The sequence below is a fragment of the Barbus barbus genome (genome assembly GCF_936440315.1).
Source record: "Barbus barbus genome assembly, chromosome: 9".
NCBI lineage: Eukaryota > Metazoa > Chordata > Actinopteri > Cypriniformes > Cyprinidae > Barbus > Barbus barbus.
This window is the reverse complement of record NC_136737.1, coordinates 7,120,416-7,142,271: the sequence shown is the minus strand read 5'-3', so window position 1 is coordinate 7,142,271 and position 21,856 is coordinate 7,120,416. Positions and strand designations below refer to the sequence as shown.

Genomic DNA, 21,856 nt, shown 5'->3' with positions numbered 1-21,856 from the left:
TCTCAGGTCCGACAGGAATTGTAGGTGGGGAGAGTGAATGTAAAGCGCTTTCTCAATACCACGACCGAACCCCCAACTGCTCCCCAGGTGCCCACTGCTCCGGGTGTGTGTGTTCACTGCTGTGTGTGTGCACTTTGGATGGGTTAAATGCAGAGCACAAATTCCCACAAATTATGGGTTACCATACTTGGCCACATGTCACGTCACTTTCACATTTTACATTTAGTCATTTAGCAGACGCTTTTATCCAAAGTGACTTACAAATGAGGACAATAGAAGCAATGAAAACCAACAAAAGAGTAACAATATGCAAATGCTATGACAAGTCTCGGTTTTGCCTAACACAGTACACAGTTTTATTTTTGTTTTTATGAAAGAAAACAAGTAGAATAGGAAAAAAGAAAGCTAGTTTATTTTTTAAGAAATCAAGTAGAATAGAAAAAAAAGAAAGCTAGTTTTTTTTTTTTTTTTAAGAAATCAAGTAGATGGGGTCAGATGGATACAAAGAAGACTAATAGATACAAAGAAGATAAAACAGAATTAGAATAGAGAGTGCTAGAGTTAGAGAGTTCACCTGATTCAATTAATATTGTATTGAATTGTAGGTGGGGTGAGTGAATGTACAGCGTTTTCTCAATACCACGACCGAACCCCCCCAACTGCTCCCCAGGCGCCCACAGGTGGCGACAGCATTTGACCACTGGATTTACAAAAATCATTCAGGTTTAAGACGTGTTTCAACATTGCATCAACTACTGATGAACACATTAATTTTGATTGATCATAATATAGAACACTATGTTTAAGTCTATCTTAATTGTTTAGTTTAAAAGTAATTACATGGAATTAAAAGGAACTAACACTAGAATATATACAGGTCCTTTTCAAAAAATTAGCATATTGTGATAAAGTTCATTATTTTCTGTAATGTACTGATAAACATTAGACTTTCATATATTTTAGATTCATTACAACACAACTGAAGTAGTTCAAGCCTTTTATTGTTTTAATATTGATGATTTTGGCATACAGCTCATGAAAACCCAAAATTCCTATCTCAAAAAATTAGCATATCATGAAAAGGTTCTCTAAACGAGCTATTAACCTAATCATCTGAATCAACTAATTAACTCTAAACACCTGCAAAAGATTCCTGAGGCTTTTAAAAACTCCCAGCCTGGTTCATTACTCAAAACCGCAATCATGGGTAAGACTGCCGACCTGACTGCTGTCCAGAAGGCCATCATTGACACCCTCAAGCAAGAGGGTAAGACACAGAAAGAAATTTCTGAACGAATAGGCTGTTCCCAGAGTGCTGTATCAAGGCACCTCAGTGGGAAGTCTGTGGGAAGGAAAAAGTGTGGCAGAAAACGCAGCACAACGAGAAGAGGTGACCGGACCCTGAGGAAGATTGTGGAGAAGGACCGATTCCAGACCTTGGGGGACCTGCGGAAGCAGTGGACTGAGTCTGGAGTAGAAACATCCAGAGCCACCGTGTACAGGCGTGTGCAGGAAATGGGCTATAGGTGCCGCATTCCCCAGGTCAAGCCACTTTTGAACCAGAAACAGCGGCAGAAGCGCCTGACCTGGGCTACAGAGAAGCAGCACTGGACTGTTGCTCAGTGGTCCAAAGTACAAATTTTGCATGTCATTCGGAAATCAAGGTGCCAGAGTCTGGAGGAAGACTGGGGAGAGGGAAATGCCAAAATGCCTGAAGTCCAGTGTCAAGTACCCACAGTCAGTGATGCTGGTGTTGGTCCACTGTGTTTTATCAAGGGCAGGGTCAATGCAGCTAGCTATCAGGAGATTTTGGAGCACTTCATGCTTCCATCTGCTGAAAAGCTTTATGGAGATGAAGATTTCATTTTTCAGCACGACCTGGCACCTGTTCACAGTGCCAAAACCACTGGTAAATGGTTTACTGACCATGGTATTACTGTGCTCAATTGGCCTGCCAACTCTCCTGACCTGAACCCCATAGAGAATCTGTGGGATATTGTGAAGAGAAAGTTGAGAGACGCAAGACCCAACACTCTGGATGAGCTTAAGGCCGCTATCGAAGCATCCTGGGCCTCCATAACACCTCAGCAGTGCCACAGGCTGATTGCCTCCATGCCACGCCGCATTGAAGCAGTCATTTCTGCAAAAGGATTCCCGACCAAGTGCATAACTGAACATAATGGCCATTCTTTTATTGGTCGGATGAAATATGCAAATTTTTTGAGATAGGAATTTTGGGTTTTCATGAGCTGTATGCCAAAATCATCAATATTAAAACAATAACAGGCTTGAACTACTTCAGTTGTGTTGTAATGAATCTAAAATATATGAAAGTCTAATGTTTATCAGTACATTACAGAAAATAATTAACTATCACAATATGCTAATTTTTTGAGAAGGACCTGTATGTGCATGCTTGTGAGGATAAGGCGCATATTAGGATTATATTAGGTTATGCAGATTTTTTATTTTTTAACTTGAAACAACTCTGATTGTAATGTTTTGATATGATAACTGATATGATGGTTTGGTTATACTTGTGATCCACGATGGTACAATGTTGCCTGAGAGCAACAGCTGGATATGAAATTGCATTTTATTAGATATGCATAGTCTGACTGGTGCTATATATATGGTCTTTGTCACCCTTGGACAGTTCTCTGTCTCTCTCTCTCCTTTCTTCCAAATTTGCATGTGTTTTTTTTAATTTCCTCTAAAACATTGAGAAGATCTTTGTGTGTTTTCCTCATCACTGCAATAGCCTTGAGTACACTGCATGAGACCTTTTCTGGATCATCAGTTTTCCACTGATTTCTCATCTGGTGAATCTCTCGGGAATCTTTCGCTATGAAGACAGCGTCAGCAATAACTAAGAGTCCGCCCAACACACCTAATGATGATGCTGCTGCTGCTGCTGCTGCTTCTCCGATTCTGGCAGACTGAACAGCAATTCTGATAAAATTTCCCAACACACCTAGACTCGTTAGTCCTGTGACAGACACTACTGTACCTTTGCCTATCTCCCATGACAATCTCATATTACCAGAAGTTGAGGTACTGGCAAAGTCACGGAACTTAAATATTTTTCCTATTAACTCTCTCACTTCAAGTAAACAGTGAATCAGCTTTCGTCCATTTTCAATGTTAGGTTTCAATTGTTCAAGGTTCTTTTTGATTTTTTTTAGTTTTACTGCATCTGCAATGTTGGCGGCAGCACCGGTTACCCTGCCTGCAGCACTCACTCCAGCACCTACCATCGAAACAATCAGAGATGCTCCGAAAGTGAAAGGTGATAATATAGCACCAACTAATGCAGTGATTCCTCCAGCTGCTCCAATCACAGAACCTGACAGACGTGCTGCTGTGGCCTCATAATGTACTTTCTCTAATAAATCTGCTGTTTTTCCCCATTCACTAACTACGATCTCAAATTCTTTATAATGCTTGTTGTAGGCCTCATCAAAGGCGCTGATGGACTCGCTCAATCTTTGCTCAAGTTCTTCTGGAATGTTCTTGTTTCTATTAACTGCATCTTCCAAGAATGGTTTTGCTAGAATCTCATCAGCTGATGGTCTGTCTTTAGGGTCACAGCTGAGCATTTGTCTGATTAATTCCTGAAGTTCCCATGAGTATCTCTCTGAGATGTGAGGTGGGGTTCCTTCTATGCTGGAAGCATATGCACATAAACGCTTTCTGATATCTGACTGTGGAGGAAAACAAATGAAGAAAAATCTGGTTAGTCTCAAGATCCTACTCACTGACAAAGTTTTAGATACACTTCAGTGTTTCCTCTAGAATTTTTTCCAGCTGTGGTCTCAGCACTATTACCCATGGGCCACACTTCCTCCCCACCTAAGAATCGTGTGTACTCTGAATTAGTAATTAGCAGTAAATAGTAAATAATAAAATATGAACAAATAAATTAAATGACAATCAATAGCACAAACAACAACAAGATTCAAATTAATTTTGTAATCTATTCAACTGTAAAATAACACTGGACAGTCTTCACTGTATAACTAGACAGTAAGTGACACACAGGTTTATTTAGGCTGCTGTCTCTTTAAGACCTCATGCATTGATCCAATATTCTGTTACACAGGGTTCTATGCTTACTTTTCTTTTTAGGAGCACTTGTCCTCCTAATAAAAAATAAATAAATTAGGAGCACCTTCTGATCAATAATCAAAAATTCTGACAAAAATGAGCCTTCCTAATACGAGGTGATATTTGTCTTTGTGATACTTTTTTTTTTAAACCTTTTTTAATGGCATTTTTATAATATTGTAGGAAAGACTTTTGCCTTTAAAGAAAAACAACAACTTTAGTGGAGTCAGACAAATAACTGAATTATGTCATCCTTCTACTGCTTTCTGTTCCAAAAAAAATAATAAAAAAAAAAATCAGTAATACTTTTGTAATTTGATTTTGATTGAATAAATTTCTTTTTAAGGAAAAACAACAAAAATACTCACCCACACATCCAGCATGCAGAGATCATGGAGTAACCATCCCAATGACCAAATGTCACTACAAAGACATGAACAATAATAATAATAATAATAACAACATCTGTAGTTAATTGAAGTGAAGCATCAGACAAATAAAATAATCAGGTACGTTTACTTTGGTTAACACTTTATAACAACTTTAACAATCATTGTTCAAGATAAATGTTGTGTATATGATAATTTAATGTGCATTCAGTGTACCTTTTGGAATTATATTTCTTCTCAAAAACTTCTGGACTGACATAGTTCGGTGCACCTACAACTGATGCTGCATATGCATCGGCTCTGAAAAAGGAAAAATAATGTATTCAAAATGATAAAATCTTTAAGAGGGATGCTCCAAAATCACTTTTTATTTGCTGACAAAAATGTCCCTTTCAGTCTTCACCCTGAACAAAAGACTGAATTTATGAATAGGAACCATTACTTTAAAATCTAGTGAATTGTATGTGCAGAAAAGGCAGGGTTCATGTGACATTATCCTGGCTTAATGTAATTTCATGTAATTACAACTGATGTTATATTGATGGTAAAAGACAGCGATTACAGCTGAATAGTCCAATGTATCTATAAAAGGGAAACAGCTGCCAATAAAGTCCCTATTGTCAGAAGAAAAGAGCGCTGACCTGCACTTGCGCAGAGAAACAGAGAAACTGTGTCATGTTTTAGAAAATTAGAGAAGGTTCTGTTGCGGTCACTTTTCCACAATTATTCCACAAGACTTTTCATTTTGATGCATCACTAGATCTCATTACTCTTTTACCTTTCCAATATTGTTGAGCATCCAAAATCTCCTACATTGATGTAGCCATCTTCAGTCAGGAAAACATTCTACAATGAAAGCAGAGAACTCATAAGTCATACATGTGGTGATAAATGAGATTACTGATATGTGTCAATATCTACCTGTGGTTTTATATCTCTGTGAAGCACATTGTTTTTATGAATATACTGCAGGGCCAGACAAATCTGAACAAACCAGTCAAGAATCTGCAAACAGATGATACACATGAAGAAAGCAGTGAGTTCATTTATGATATACGGCTTTGAAACAATGTCAAGTTTACTAATTATTTACTAAATTTACACCAAACCATAGACAAGCTGTGAAGGGATAAATAAAACGAGGTCCACCTCTGTATGTATATTGAGACTATTGAGTCTCAAGGAGAAACCACTGGTTAATATATTTTTCCACATTCAGTGTGAAACAGCTTAAATATCTTGGAATATCTGCAGAAATTATACATGTGCATCATTCTTTCTCCACATTTGTTTTCTTAATTGTTTCTATGTATGTTTACATAAAGATTACATGAAGATTTTTTTTTTCCTAGGGCTGCAAGGTGAATCATATTTTAATCATGATCATGATTTCGGATTCTCTTGATTTATTAAGTATAATAGTCTGTGATAAAAATGTGTTAAATTAAAATTATAGTCCTGAGTTTTGGGGAAAGAAAAAAAAACTGAGAACTACACACTTTTCTAACCAGTATATTTACTCACTGCACAGACAGCTTTACTATTAATAGGAATTATGTATAACCTGTAGATTAAAATGTATGTTCACTAAAATTAATATATGTACATTGGTCTAAAATGTCTACACAAGACACCTACCTGTTGTTCTTCAAAAAACCCTTTCTCTTTCTGTGTTTGCATTTTCTTAGAAAGATCTCCTCCTGCACAATACTCCATCACAATATAAAAGAGTCCAGATTGTGTATCTAAAAAGAAAAAGAAAAAACATTCCAGTCAGAGAAGACTAACCAATATTACATGCATTTATAAGTGTAATGGGTTTATTTCACAGCTGACAACTACACATATTTTGTTGAATTAATTTTGTTCACTTTGGAATAAGGAGCATTACTTTCCTCTGGTCTAACGTTTAATCTGTTAACTGTGAACACACCTTCAAATGAATCCACATAAGAAACAATATATCCGTGAATCATTTCATTCAAAATCTTGAGTTCCTTTTTGATTGTTGCCAGCTCCTTCCTCTGCGGGGAACCATTTTATTTTTTGTTCATTATAGCAAAAAAATAAATAAAATAAAATAAAAAAGAGGCATATTTAATAACATTTTAATAGCAAACAAAATATGTGATTAACATGGTCAATACTTAAGTGAATCATTGATTACGTAAATGCTTAATTGTACTTACATCTCTTGAATTCATCTGTTTGACCACAAAATCATTTCTCTCTCCCTTATTCACCAGAAACACTATTCCTGATGTCCCTCGTCCAAGTTCTTCTTTTATGGTGTATCCATGATTGTTTACCACTTCTACAATCAAAATTTGGAATCATTTAAAGAAATATTTATACTTTAATACTGCTACAAAATAGTAACCACACTACCATGTTTATTTAAAAAAAAAAAAAAAAAAAAACTTTTAAAAATGGCAATGTAAATTTAAATTGTTCCTGACTACTAGTTCTTGTACTTCTTTTAGCAGGTTTTTGTTGTTGTTGTTTGTTTTGTTTTTTCTCCAAGTGACAAAATTTTCCAAAGTTTTCACTGATCAACGTAAATATATTTTATAAATGAGCAAATTTAGATTTTGATGGCTGCAACTCACTCCAAAAAAGTTGGAAAAGAGGCATGTTTACCACTGTGTCACATCAACATTCTAAAATGACAAAATGTACTGCAGGGCATTTACATCCAGTAGAGGGTGATATTGTGTAGCATAATGACTGTGGGCTATCCAGGCATTTCGCAAATTTTCCACTGGCCAGTGCGAGCTGGGGCTTACAGCGAGCCAGGCGGGGCTAATAGCCTCAGACCTCGAGCACAGAGGCCGAAATCATGCCATGTTTCCCCTGTCGGACCAGTAGACTCGCGGCACTCCTGTAAAACCCACCTTAAACCCGCCTTCACTGGACTACGTCACACAATACAAAGTTTCACCATCGAGAGGGAGATGAATGAAATAAATCGCTAAACAAATATATCAGAAGCTGTCGTTGTTTAGTCTTTATTTACAAACTTGGACACCACACGCGGCTATTGACTGACCACGAACACGAAATAGAACTTACTTGCAGCATTTTTGATTCGTTATATCTTGTGGTCTTGCTGTTTTTCAGTTTTTTTCTTTGAACAATTACATTTTGGGGTAAAAGTGTGTTGTAACGCAAGCGTTGTTGAACATGTACAGAGTAAAATATTACTGAAAATGTATTAGTAATGCCTTACACAACTGCGTTACAGCAAAAAGTAATTTGTTACTGTAATGCATTACTTTTGTAACGCGTTACTCCCAACACTGTTTGTAAGGCAGCAGCTATTTGAACTAAGTGTAAGGCAATTGTGTCAAAATGAATATGACACACGTTTTACCATCTGCGACACCAGAGCTGATGATAGCCAGCCATCTTTTGTGATGTTGACTATCCCAATCACACGTTGGTGGGCGGAATTAGTGTAAACAAGGCGGCTATTTGCACGTAGTGTAAATAGACACTCCGTATTTGTAATGGATGCGCTTAATCACTTTTCCTCTTTTAATGACAGCAAGGAGTGCTATAGGTGCACAATGATTTTAAACTGTAGATCTCAGAGGACCTCAAAGGATGCCAACCCTCAGACAACATACAGAATTACTAAATTTTTATATTGTATAATAGAAATATATAAAACGGTAAGACTTACACGTATCCTTTTTAATATCTTGTACTTTTGACAGTGTTAAACCTGGTGTCGCGTTCATGGGAATATGCATGGAAATGATATGCAGATGAGGCTATGCATAGTAAAACTAGGTGTTGTAAACTCCATATATGGTGATTTCTGGGAGGAGACGAGGTGGAGATGCACAAACGCACAATCTTCAACTGACCAGGACTTATAAAGTAATTTTTGCACAGGTTCTGGCATAAAATCTAGCTTTTGTGTGTACGTACACTTTTAGGATGAAATCTATGGAGAGTTTTATAAATGAGGGCCCTGGACTGCAGACAGGCCAGTCTAGCACATTTACTCTGAGTCTACGAAACCACACTGTTGTAGCACATGCAGAATGAGACCTGGCATTGTCTTCATCTAATAACCATGGACTTCCCATGAAAGACATCATCCTGATGACAGTATATATCTCTGTACAATCCCAGTATGCCTCCATGTCAATAGTACCTTCACACATATGCCAGTCATACATGCTGTTTTCTCTGCTGCAGTCCCATACCATGACAGATGTTTGATTTTGCTTCTGTCGCTAATGAAAGTCTGGATGGTCCCTTTGGTCTTTGGAACTGAGAACTCAAAATACATTTTTCCCAGAAACAAGTTGAAATGTGGAATCATCTGAGTACAGCACACATTCTCACTGTCTTTTTGATGATCTGAGATGCATCGCTGCATAGAATTGATGTATAGCTTTCTCTTAGAGTAACAGATATTCAAGTTGCATTTCTTGATGAAGCAGCAGACTGTGGTAAATAACGGTTTTCTGAAGTATTCCTGAGCCCATGTGGCTATATTTAACACAGCAGCATGACGGTTTCTTATGAAATGCCATCTGAGGGCTCAAAGGTTAAGCACATTCAACAGAGGTTTCCTGCCTTGCCCTACATGTACTGTGATTTCTCTGGATTTCCTGAATCTTTTCACAATATTATGTATGATAATTGGTGAAATACCTAAATTCCAATTTTGCATTGCGAAATGTGATTTTTGATTGTTTGACACTTCACTCATGAAATTTTGCACAAAGTGATGTGTCATGATCCAGCTTTGCTTGCAAAGACTGAGATGCTGCTTTTATACCCAAACATGATACACTGGCCTATTACCAATTCACCTGATTACTGTGAACTGTAACCTTTTCACTTTAATTTTGCCTCTATCCCAACTTTTTTTGAACTTGTTGCAGCCGTCAAAAACACAAATTGTTCATATTTACAAAATACATTTACACTGGTCAGTGAAAACTTTGGAAATATTTTCTTTGTATTTTGTCAATTAAATCAAGCATTGCGTTAGTTATGAATCGTACACTTGAGAAGTGTGTTTGTTTATATGTAGCTTGCAAGAACAGCTCATTTGAAAGACGTGGTTAATTGTCTTTTTTTATAGCACAGTTTTTGTATACGATCACATTTCATTTAGATTGTAAACATATCACGTACAGGTCACGTGAGTCAAGCTTGCATCAGCTGACTCTCACACACACTAAGTACACTTTTACTGCAGTTAAGCACACTTCTTTTTCACAAGGGTTTTCTCAGTGTGTTCCACGGCGTCGGCTGAAGTTGGTCCTTGTCGGCTTTTTTTCAGCCGATTCGACATGTTGAATCAGTGTCGGAGCTCATCGGTCAGTCGGGCCATCTGATCATTCTGATTGGCTGTTCAGCTGGCGAACCAGTGCGCGAGAAAAGGCGCAGAACAGACATGCTATACTTGGCCATCGGGTGTTGAGCGTCAGCTTGGTGTGTCTGTATGAGGCGCCGCGTAGGATTTAAATCAAACTTAGCTTATCAATACATACACAACACACGTGCACATACACCTATAAACACTCGCACATACATATAAACTCGATGCGCGCGCATACACATCCATAAAACACTCGCACATACATATAAACTTCCATGCAGACACACCTATAAACACTCGCGCATACATATAAACTTCCATGCAGACACACCTATAAACACTCGCACATACATATAAACTTCCATGCAGACACACCTATAAACACTCGCGCATACATATAAACTTCCATGCAGACACACCTATAAACACTCGCACATACATACATACAAACTTGATGCGCGCGCACACACCCATAAAACACTCGCGCATACATATAAACTTCCATGCAGATACACCTATAAACACTCGCACATACATACAAATTTGATGCGCGCGCACACACCCATAAAACACTCGCGCATACATATAAACTTCCATGCAGACACACCTATAAACACTCGCGCATACATATAAACTTCCATGCAGACACACCTATAAACACTCGCACATACATACAAACATGATGCGCGCGCACACACCCATAAAACACTCGCGCATACATATAAACTTCCATGCAGACACACCTATAAACACTCGCACATACATACAAAATAAAACGGATGCATGCTTTAGTTGTGTATGTATATGCAAGTGATTTCATATGTGGATGTGCATGAACTTTTCAGTGTAACCGGAAGGCGTTTCAGTGTAACCGGAAGGCATTTCAGTGCAACCGGAAGGCATTTCAGTGTAAAAGGAAGCAGAGGCACTTCCGGCGGGACATTTGAAAATGCTTAACGTGGCTTAATGCATTAAAACAGTGTTTTTAAAAGACCAAACTCAATAAACACATTATTAATAAAACAGACGATGTATAGACAAACAGATGAGTCAAGAATAAGAATGTAACACATTTAATTACGCATAAAGCGTTTTCCTCCCACAAAGAATACGCTTAACCTGGCTTAATGCGTTAGTTTATGGGCGTCGGAAGCAAAATAATATGGGTCCTCCCCCAGGAAAAAAAAGTAAAAAATACAGGAGTATATTTTCTATAGTCTGGTGCCTTTTAATTAACGGAGTGTCTATTTACACAAAGTGCAAATAGGCCGTCTTGTTGGCATGGGTTATTTACCTCTGCCCATTAATGTCAAAACATTACTGAAGATAATTAAACGTATTTCTAGTGGCTGTAAGAGGTAAAGCGTGTATATCGGTGTTTTTGACGCGAGAGACCCGAGTTCGCGTCCACCTTTGGCTGAAAACGTTTTTCTCCTTTTTCACATCTCTTATTACAATAAAATAATCGAAAAGTTTAAATAAAGTATCGGGTAGGATTAGGTGTATTTGAGCAGCAGGTGCGCTCAGATGCATTACTTTGCTGTGTTGCGAGAGTGCAGCATGCGCGAGTACTGAAAACACAGAATGGAGTTTCATTTATATGGACTCTGAATGAGCCAAGTGCAATAGATTTGAGGAAGCAGCAGTGTGGAATTCAAGGCTGTAGCTAAATGAAGTTTAATTTATTAGAGCATTCTTCATGTTATGTGTAATGGATTTGACTGACGGCGCTCTGAACAGTGCACAGCTGTTCGCTGAATTAGAGACGGTAAAAGTGGGTGGGTCTAATATCATTGGTCTTCAAAAGTGGGTGGGTCTAATATCATTGGTCCTCAAAAGGGGGTGGGTCTAATATCATTGGTCCTCAAAAGTGGGTGGGCCCTGTCCCACACATATACAATGATTCCGACGCTCATATACACATTATTAATAAAAACAAACTATGTACAGTACAGCATGGTTTATTGTGCTTATTGCGTTTGTTTGTTTTTTAAAAACACTGTTTTAATGCATTAAGCCACGTTAAGCATTTTCAAATGTCCCGCCGGAAGTGCCACTGCTTCCGTTTGCACTGAAAAGTTCACGCACATCCACATATGAAATCACTCGCATATACACAACTAAAGCATGCATCCACGTTTTGTTTTGTATGTATGAGCGAGTGTTTTATGGGTGTGTGCGCGCGCATCGTGTTTATATGTATGTGCGAGTGTTTATAGGTGTATATGCATGGAAGTTTATATGTATATGCATGGAAGTTTATATGTATATGCGAGTGTTTATAGGTGTATATGCATGGAAGTTTATATGTATGTGCGAGTGTTTATATGTGTATATGCATGGAAGTTTATGTGTATATGCATGGAAGTTTATATGTATATGCATGGAAGTTTATATGTATATGCGAGTGTTTATAGGTGTATATGCATGGAAGTTTATATGTATGTGCGAGTGTTTATAGGTGTATATGCATGGAAGTTTATATGTATATGCAAGTTATTCACAAGTGTATATGCATTCATTACTAACATAATATGTATTGGTATGGATTTCATATTAGTGTGCACGTGTATGTCATATATGTATTTTGAACATCCAATAGTATACATGTATATGCGAGTAATTTATAGGTGTATGTGCACGTGTGTTGTGTATGTATTGATAAGCGAAGTTTGATTTAAATCCTACGCGGCGCCTCATATGTCTGGGCAACTTTGGACCCAGATGCTGCCGATGTGACCTCGCAGTCTGCTTTCGTCACCACTAGTTTGTTGGCGTCGGCTTGGTGTGTACCATGTGTACTTTATAAAAGTGCACTACTGCAATAGTGCTTATTAGTGCACTAAATCTTTACTTCCATGACAAAATAAATCATGATATGTTTACAATCTAAATTAAATGTGATTGTATACAAAAACTGTGCTATGAAAAAAAGACAATTAACCATGTCTTTCAAATGAGCTGTTCTTGCAAGCTACATATAAACAAACAAACTTCTCAAGTGTACGATTCATGAACAAATGACTGTTATCATCTAAGAGTAAAAAACAAAAACAAACTAACATTCAGAACTGACTAAAACATAAAACAAGAAAACAGAATTCTGATGGAAACAAACAAATGCTCTCTGTCCCCCTCCCCACCGTCCCATTTTCCAGCCACTATCATTGTATTAGAGGATTTTATGTTGGTAAAATACATTAAAATAAAACATCTAAATGAAAAATATAATTGTATTTTAGTAATGTAACTTTTTTCAGAAATAATGATGTTCATTTTTTAACACAAAGACACTAAACACTCATTGCTGTATATTATGTAACAGTTTGAAACGGTTTAAAAAATGTTTATACAGCTGTTTATTTTAAAAAAAAATTTGGCAATATAATTCCAAATTTTATATTTTTATTACTACTATATTATTTGTAGACATCAGATTGGGATTTCAGAGGGTGTCTGCATCATGCTTACTCAAAACTAATGTTGCTCAAATTCGTCATAAAATTTACTCACCATTGAATAAAGGAGGCAGTTCAGAGCTCCTTTTTGAGGAATCACTATCATCACCATCTTCAGAGAGTCTTTGATAGTCGTGCATCTTTAGGAAAAAGTTTCACAGCTTTTTAATAGTGTCCATCAAATTCACATAACATACAGTTTGAGTCCCTTTAGTGTTCAGCATTTAATACAATTAAACAAATCTTAGGGTCGTCTATTTAACTTGGTTCCTAAGGATGGGAACAAGACACTGTGTCATGGTGTTGATGCTATGGTTACACCCAGTGTTAGATCAACATAGATAGAAATCAACATCACATTTGCCATCGTGCTCATGTGCTGATATTTAGGCAAACACTTTGTAATATTACTTATCTATATCATATCTTATAAATACAAAAATAAAATCCCATACAAGGATATTTTCTTCCATTCTAACTGTTTTCTAATTAGTGGTCGACCGATATACAAGTTTTTCTGTTTGGCCGATGCGTTCGAGCCGGGACTTTTATTTTGGCGGCACGACAGAACAGAACAGCTGCGCCTGCGCACACAGTGCTCACATTCCCCCTCTCTAGTTCACTATGGTCGTTAACAGTTTTGTCTAATACTGATAGAAGTCTGTCTAATAATCAGATAGAACTGTTAAACAAAGGAATTACAACAAAAAAAAGTATTACAACGATTGCTTTTATATTATTATTAGTAACAGGAAGGCTAACATTATAATACTTTCTGGTTTGCCATCAGCATTCAGCAAAAACACATTTATATCATTTAAACAAATCTTTGAATGACTAATGAACATTTAATTTCACAAACATAGTGGAATCCAGTTGTGAGATCTTGTGAAGTGTGCATTTGTCTCCTGCATAATCGCGTGTTCTCTGTGTGATGGTCGGTCCATGCCACTTGAATGCTTTTTGAATCCTGATTTCAAATTATGCTGCGCTTTATGCATTTGCTCACGTTCATATTCATGTCATTTTCACTCTGTTGTATGTGAAATGACTGTTATCTTGGCTTTATTTGAACAATATCTTTTCCCAATGCACACAAACTTCCCAGAATACTTTACAGTGTTTACTTCCTTTTTAATTATATTTGTATTAAATATTTATTTATTTTCAGTATTTGTGAAAAAATACTTTGTCATCTAAAGTATGTTTATTTTACAAATTATTTTTTTAATCCATTTTCAAATGATTTCAAATTTCTTAAATATTAAAATAAATAAATTTATATCGGTTATATACCAGCCACCCTGCTTTCCAAGATATCGGCATCGGCTGTCAAATAAATAAATAAAAATATCGGTCGACCACTAATATTAATAAGCTTCATAACACAGTGAAAGCTTCTGGACTCTCAACAGGTTTTTTTTTTTTTTTTGCAAAGTGAGTGACATTAATTATTATTATTATTAAATGATAACAGGTAAATCTTTTTACTCTCCCATATAAAGCTCATGAACATAAATGTTTACTTACCGCGTTGTCACCCATGTCTCCACCTCACAGAAGACCTAATTAATGAAAAGTAAACACAAAACACAGCATCTATTTAGAATACAAGTTTTCTTTTTCGGTAAAATACTATTTGCATATAAAGAACTGAATCTATTTTATTTTTATTTTACTTTATCATTTCAGAACATAAATTTGATATTAAACAAACATATTTTAAATTAAGCAACAGTCAATTAAATATATACATACATAAATAAGATTTAAACATTCAAAAAATTGAGATTTACTGGTCATTTATTTTGATGATTTTGAACCTTAAAGTGCGTGGATAATTATTAGGCAAATTGATAATCTGATTATATTTTTTCCAAGCACATTTTACCATTTCCAAATCACATCAAGCTTGATAACTACTATTAATTTTGCATTTAATCATTTATAAGTGATATATAATTGTCCATAAAGACTGGAAGTGAAAATAAATCCTTATATTCAAGTGTGCAGAATTATTAGGTACTTTTTCTTTTACCGATAAAACGAGGGAAAAAAAGAGGTTTAACTCGGAGTGGAAATCAAAAATTAGAGATGAGAGAACGCGCTTGAAGAAGTTTAGAGAGGAGAAATCAATATACATCTAAAATAATGGTCACAAATTATGGGTCACTTTCTAAATAATAAAAGTATAGCAAATAATAATTATATATAAATACATTAGTTTTTACCTATGTAAATATGTTAACAATGCTTCGTGATACAAATGTCTACTTGTATCCAATGCACACTCTTTTCAAATCAATGCATCACATCTTTAACCCAGGGCTCGACAGTGCGAGCATTTCACTCGCATTTGCGACTAAAAATAGATGTGTGCGAACTGGAAAATGTATTTAGGAGCACAAGTGCGAATACAAAACAAAATACAAAACAGCCTAACTTATACAGTAGCCTATAACAAACGTATTAATTTATTCTGTTTATTTATAGACAAATTGCGATGCAGCCTCATATGATTACTTTAGAACTTTAAAAAGGCAACGGTTTAATTTAAATGAGCACAGATGAGAAGAAAAGCGGAGCGTGTTAAAGTGAAGACGCGCGGAATGACGCACATTCGCCACTAGAGGGCGCTGCCACTGCCGTTACCCCGGTAACCCAGTAAACAAATCAGCTGCGCTATTTTCCTAAAACTGTGTTAATAATGTTTCACACTCACAGTCATTTAGATATTTATATTCGCTTTAATCTTCACAATAGCCTCAAATAATTCTTACTTAAAGACTTAATGAGCTATTTATTTTCAAACATTGTTTCTAAGCTAAAACATGGCCCATCCACTGATCTATAATAGAGAACAGTGGGCCTATCTATATATCAACGACTGATTAGTTATTATTGTTCAGTAACACAAGTTCCAGTTAACATGAAAAAAACAATGACTGCATTTATTAATAATGCTATCTTAATTTCAACTTTTAATAATACATTATAAAATCAAAAGTTGTCTTAATATGATTCAATAGAGCTAACATTAACTAGCATAGTTGTATTTTTTATTAAATCAACATTAACAAAGAATATTAACTACTGCAACAATTAGCTATTGCACATTTGTAGTTAATGTTAACCTGCTTTAACTAATGTTAACAAATGGGACCTTACTTCCTATTGTTCTTTCGTTCATTTGAACAATCTTTTGCACTCTAATCTTGAAACACTCGTTTACTTTATATTTTTATGTATTTTTTATAAAAGTCTTTTAGTAAATTATCTTTAATAAAGTTATTTTACCTGTTAGGAGGACAAAACTTTTTTTCACTTAGAAATTATATATTGTGATTTAAAAACAAAAACATATACCGTGACAAAAGCTTCAATGATTATTGTGAAAATTTTATACCGACACAGTTTAATAGGATTATAACTAATTACATAATTAGCCTATTAAACAGTGTCTGAAGTAAAATTATTTAAAAACCTTGTGTACTTTCTGTATTCTGATAAATTAAATAATGGTGCTTGAAAATGTCTCTTTGTATCCCCTTATTAAGCTAAAACACCTAATTAGAAAAATTTGCATTGCGCCCCTAAATGTTTTTAATGCGCTCCTAAATTTTTTGATTTAGGAGCACATGTGCTCCTTGGGGAATAGGTAAGCGTCAAGCCCTGCGTTAACCTTTATGCCGATGCACCAATAAGAATCAGTGAATCTTACCATCCCTAATATAGATGGCAGTGGTCTAAATCACCTGACTTAGAATATCACCTATTATTAGAGACTCTCTTCCTACCTTCTGACTTATAAAGAGATAATACCTGCAATTGAATCTGTCTATTGATCCATTCTTGATAATGATGATTAGAGTTTGTTGGACGCTCGACCCTTGGTTTGTTTTAAATACGTTTCCTCAGATGATGCTATAGAAAACACATTTGTTGTGGCATACAAAGCCACAGTAAAATGAGATTAGTTGATGTTGGTTAGATCTTTTCAATCTTTGTTAAAGTTGTTTTATTAGCTTTAGTGACATACACAGCAGGACATATTTATAGGCTGCTGTCCTTTTAAGGCTGACTGCACGCATCCAGTATAATGGCCCCGGTATACTTCAAACGAAGTTCGTTTTCATTCTTCGTTTGGGGGCAAAAAGAAGTTCGAAAAGGCTGAGCAACGGTATACTGTTTTAGAACATTCCAACATTCCAGGTTTGTTGTAAGCTATCGTATACTGTGCTTTGAATTAGAGACTGATAGTTCTTTCAGATGGTCAACTCAGCCTCTTTGCCCCTGTTTCTGTCCAGTTTCTTTCATTCAATATATATATATATATATATAACATGAGAACATTGTGTTTAATTTTCGCCCCGCGTCTACGGTTTCATTTGAAGTGCGTCACTGCATTCGCAGACCAATACAACAGCACTGACCTTGTTGCAGTCCTGACTGAAGCTGATTGAGTGTTTTGCGTTCAGAAAGAGAAACTCTGAGCTTTACAGCACGACGAGAAAACTAAACTGCACTTAATATACAGTGAACCAACCGATCTAGTTTAGTTTTAAATCATCCGAGTAACACAAATAAAACATTAACAAGGCTTAAGCTGTTTAAAGTTACCTAAACTTTAGTTAAAACAACACCAACTTCGAGAAGCACCCGGCTGCAGCCTGCAGATCGAGGCGGGGCTGCCAGTGTCGCCCCGCCCACAATGCGTCTCATTGGTTAGTGGCAAAGTAATGACGTAGATCGAGGCGGGGCTGCATCTGGGGCGGGGCTGCACACATCTCGTCCCACCTACAACTGTTCTCATTGGTTAGTGGCGTCAAGTCATTACGTCAATTCTAGCGGTTTTTCATTTACGTTCTTCTTGGCTGCATGGTGAGTACAGGCGAGCTACGTCTCTTGTCTAATTTGTTTAATTACAATTTTTAATTCTGAAGTGCCCTTTAGTGTGCTGTTAAAAGGAAATGTAAAGTAGTTTCAAAATAAAATCGCATAACTTTACTCACTCAGCCATGTCACGCAAGGTGTAAAGGTCTGCTTTTAAATAACCAGGTCTGCGTTTCCCAAAAGCATGGCATAATGCTGCCTTCACGTTCTATCGGAAATTGAATAATTCTCACTATTGAAGTTGTAATTACGAGCTCAGTGCATTAAAGTTTCGCAATGGGAGGGCGGGGTGATGGCGCAGTGGATAAGACACATGCCTTTGGTGTGAGAGACCCGGGTTCGAATCCACTGTGAGACACCAATGTGTCCCTGAGCAAGACACTTAACCCCTAGTTGCTCCAGAGGCGTGCGACCTCTGACATATATAGCAATTGTAAGTCGCTTTGGATAAAAGCGTCAGCTAAATGAATAAATGTAAATGTAAATGTTCATGTGCAATGTTTATGAGAGCACTTGAAGGCAGCATGTGGTTTTAGTGGGATTATGAATTTGAAATAGTGTTCCCAAAATAAACCCCTTAAAAATAAATACAGTGGCAAAACTGAACCAGCAGAAGTAATATAGGACAAGTTCATAATAACAATGGCTATACAATTTTATTGTTTTATTATAATAATATCTAATACTGATTATCTGTATTTCCTTCTGTTTGCAGATCCTTGTCATTGTCATCCCCACCCCTCCATCTCTCCTCTTTTTTTGTTGTTCCTCAATTTATAACCCAAAGGCTCTTTTAAGAGCCATTACCCCTTGCAAAAATGCACAAAACTGTGTTAAGCAAGGGGGAATATGAGCAGTATTTAAAAAGCTGCACTAGTGAGTGCCCATTCTGCAGTTACTCCAGTATGCCAGAACTGATGTATTACCACATCAAAAATCACTTTCAGTGGGCAGTTCAGTATCATGGTGAGTTTAACTGTCTTTTGCTCTCACTTTAATTAAAGTATAATATGGTGCTGAACCAGCCAGCAATGCACTGTGCATGCTTCGGATTTAATTGCTTGTGAATTTGTAGAAGAATATTTAATTTTAAGGTTCAGGTAAACTTAATTTTCTGCATTCCGCACATTGACCATGGGTCTTTGTTGCTGAAATCACAAAAAAATGTGCTTGCACAAGGATGGTGCTGATGAAAATTCTGTCTTGCGACTGTCCACTGTCTAGAGCAAAATGCAAGCAAGTGAAGGTTAAATTTAGGCAATTTTCAACAAACTTATTTTCTTTTGTTTGCCCTTTCAGATTTCACCATTTTAAAATGTAGTTTTAAATGTCAGGCAAAGTCCCACTTTCATTGCTGCTATTGTTCAGCCACTGTAATAACTCGGGCAAATTTGCTGAAGCACATTGCCACCCATGCTTCACCACCAACCCAGCCTCGGTCTTCCTCGGCCCAGCAGACGCCGCCCCAGTCCTCCTCGGTCCAGCAGACGCCGCCCCAGTCCTCCTCGGTCCAGCAGACGCCGCCCCAGTCCTCCTCGGTCCAGCAGACGCCACCCCAGTCCTCCTCGGTCCAGCAGACGCCGCCCCAGTCCTCCTCGGTTCAGCAGACGCCGCCCCAGTCCTCCTCTGTCCAGCAGACGCCGCCCCAGTCCTCCTCTATCCAGCAGACGCCGCCCGAGTCCTCCTCTGTCCAGCAGACGCTACCTCAGTCACCTGCCATCCTCCTAAAATGCTCAGCTCCCAAAAAGAGGACTGTCACTTGCAGCCAATGTGATTTGACCTTACTGGACAAAAATCTACAAACTCACATTAGAAGGCATCACACTGAAAAAGAAAATGCAATTACTCCTGAGAGGCACTTTCAATCTCAGTGCATTGATGAAAAAATTTTGCATTTTTGCTGTTGAAAAGGCTTTTCTTGGTCAAGCAACACCCATACATGTGATTAAAAAATACTTGGGGTCCAAACTATAGGTCAGCATGTGAACTCGACCAGTGTATTTTAAATGCAGAGTTTGCCCATAACACTGGGATACTGCCCTTTGAGTGTTGCCATGTCAAATCACTGTATTTTTGTAAATTAGCTGACAACCCCAATGTTGCACTGACAGAGAACAGTCTCTCTCAGCTGGTGCAGCAGAAGTGGTTTGGAGAGGGAAGAAAAGCCCAGCTGTTGAAGTTGCAGCAAGAGGCAAATACTGCAGAGACACCTTTGTCTTTTCATGTCACTGTTGGAGGTCCATCAACAAAGCATTTCATTTCTGTATTTGAACCAACAATGTCCTATTACAGCAGGATGGGAAGAGTCATGGTGGCTTATAATAAAAAGAAAAATAGCTGGCATTGTCCTTGTGCCCGGCCTCGCCAATCATGCATCCACAAAGCTACGGCAAAGTGGCATCTTTTTCAGATAATGCCACAACTCTTCAAGAGAGTCAAGAGTTCAGAGGAGGTTTTCAACTCTGTTCATACATGTAATGATGATGCCAGGTGTCAGGATGTTTCATATCCCCCCAACTCTCCTACTGTTGAAAGGATGATTAAATATATGCTGGAAAATAAGAAAATTCCAGTTGAAATTCCACAGACCATTCTGCAAAAGTCAAAACATGGAAAGGCTTTCAATACGTTCCCAAAACATCTTGTGCCTGAGGAAGCTGAATGCAGAATATGCAAGGAAGTTTTGAGTGAGCCGATGATGATAACTTGCCAGGCTAAGATTGTTACATTCCATGGAGTGATTCAGGGTATTGACAATTTGTATTGCTTTGATAAATATTTTTAATGTTGCTTTGATAGATATTTAGTTTGTCAGTAAATAATCTTTGTTTTCTCAGGTGTATCTACTTACTACAAGCTGTGTAATAAATGCAACCTCACATACAGATACCAAGAATGGAGTGACGGTTTGCACAACTTCAATGATAATGTAATGTAAATGTCGCTACATTTGTGTTCACTACAGGTATAATATTAGAAAAGGAAACCAGCTGTTTTACTTTTAACTATTTTTTTAAACACTTAACATATTAGTATTGCTAATGGCTCAGATAAGACATGCATTTGAGACTGGCTTGGGCTTTAAATGAGTAGAACTTCTAGAGTAGAACCCCCCCCCCCCCCCCCCCCCCCCCCCCTTATTTACGTTGTTCCTCAAGAATCACACAGCTGTAGGTAGGGTTGTGCAGATAATTGAAGCCACAGAAGGAGAGTCCTTGCCCAAAGGTGACCTAAACATGCAGGCGTATCTTCACTTTGAGGCTTTATCTGATCTGGACTACATTTACTCCTGTGTGTCCTGTGGATACACTCCTTGTACTGTAATTATGGACTTTCATAAAAAAGGAGTGTTCAGCATCCCAGGTAAGTATAAAGTTATTGTAGTTGCATTGGTTCCTATTATAATTGTATGTTTCGGTTTAAATTATATTCGGTCTGAATATTCACATATTTAAGTTTCTTTATATCACAGTGAGTGAAATTCAGTCTCCACCTGCGACTTATGATGGTCATGTTGACAGAGGAATTTTGGGATGCAGTGGCAATGGACATAAGCAGAGGGTTTTACCCAAGTAAGTTTTGATTCTGATTTGTGTGTCACTGCATGATAATGTGATTTGATATTATGATATGGCTTAGTGTAATTAATTCATTAAATAATT

The 21,856-nt window shown here is 37.1% G+C and overlaps 1 protein-coding gene across 2 annotated transcripts; it reads right to left on the bottom strand.

Moving 5' to 3' along the window:
• Positions 1 to 336: 336 nt before the first annotated feature.
• Positions 337 to 18,019, bottom strand: LOC306875000 (uncharacterized protein). 2 transcript variants are annotated; one of them, XM_079425351.1, is made up of 11 exons: positions 17,735 to 17,997; positions 14,832 to 14,866; positions 13,357 to 13,441; positions 6,686 to 6,810; positions 6,430 to 6,520; positions 6,135 to 6,241; positions 5,418 to 5,501; positions 5,275 to 5,342; positions 4,713 to 4,796; positions 4,476 to 4,530; positions 337 to 3,704 (listed from the first exon to the last, which is right to left on the bottom strand). In XM_079425351.1, exons 2-11 carry the CDS (start codon positions 14,844 to 14,846, stop codon positions 2,643 to 2,645), a joined length of 1,776 nt encoding a protein of 591 aa, XP_079281477.1. In that variant the 5' UTR covers positions 14,847 to 14,866; positions 17,735 to 17,997; the 3' UTR covers positions 337 to 2,642. The 2 variants fall into 2 exon arrangements, with proteins under 2 accessions (XP_079281477.1, XP_079281478.1); XM_079425352.1 differs by having other exon boundaries at positions 478 to 3,704; positions 17,922 to 18,019.
• Between the last annotated feature and the right edge of the window lie 3,837 nt (positions 18,020 to 21,856).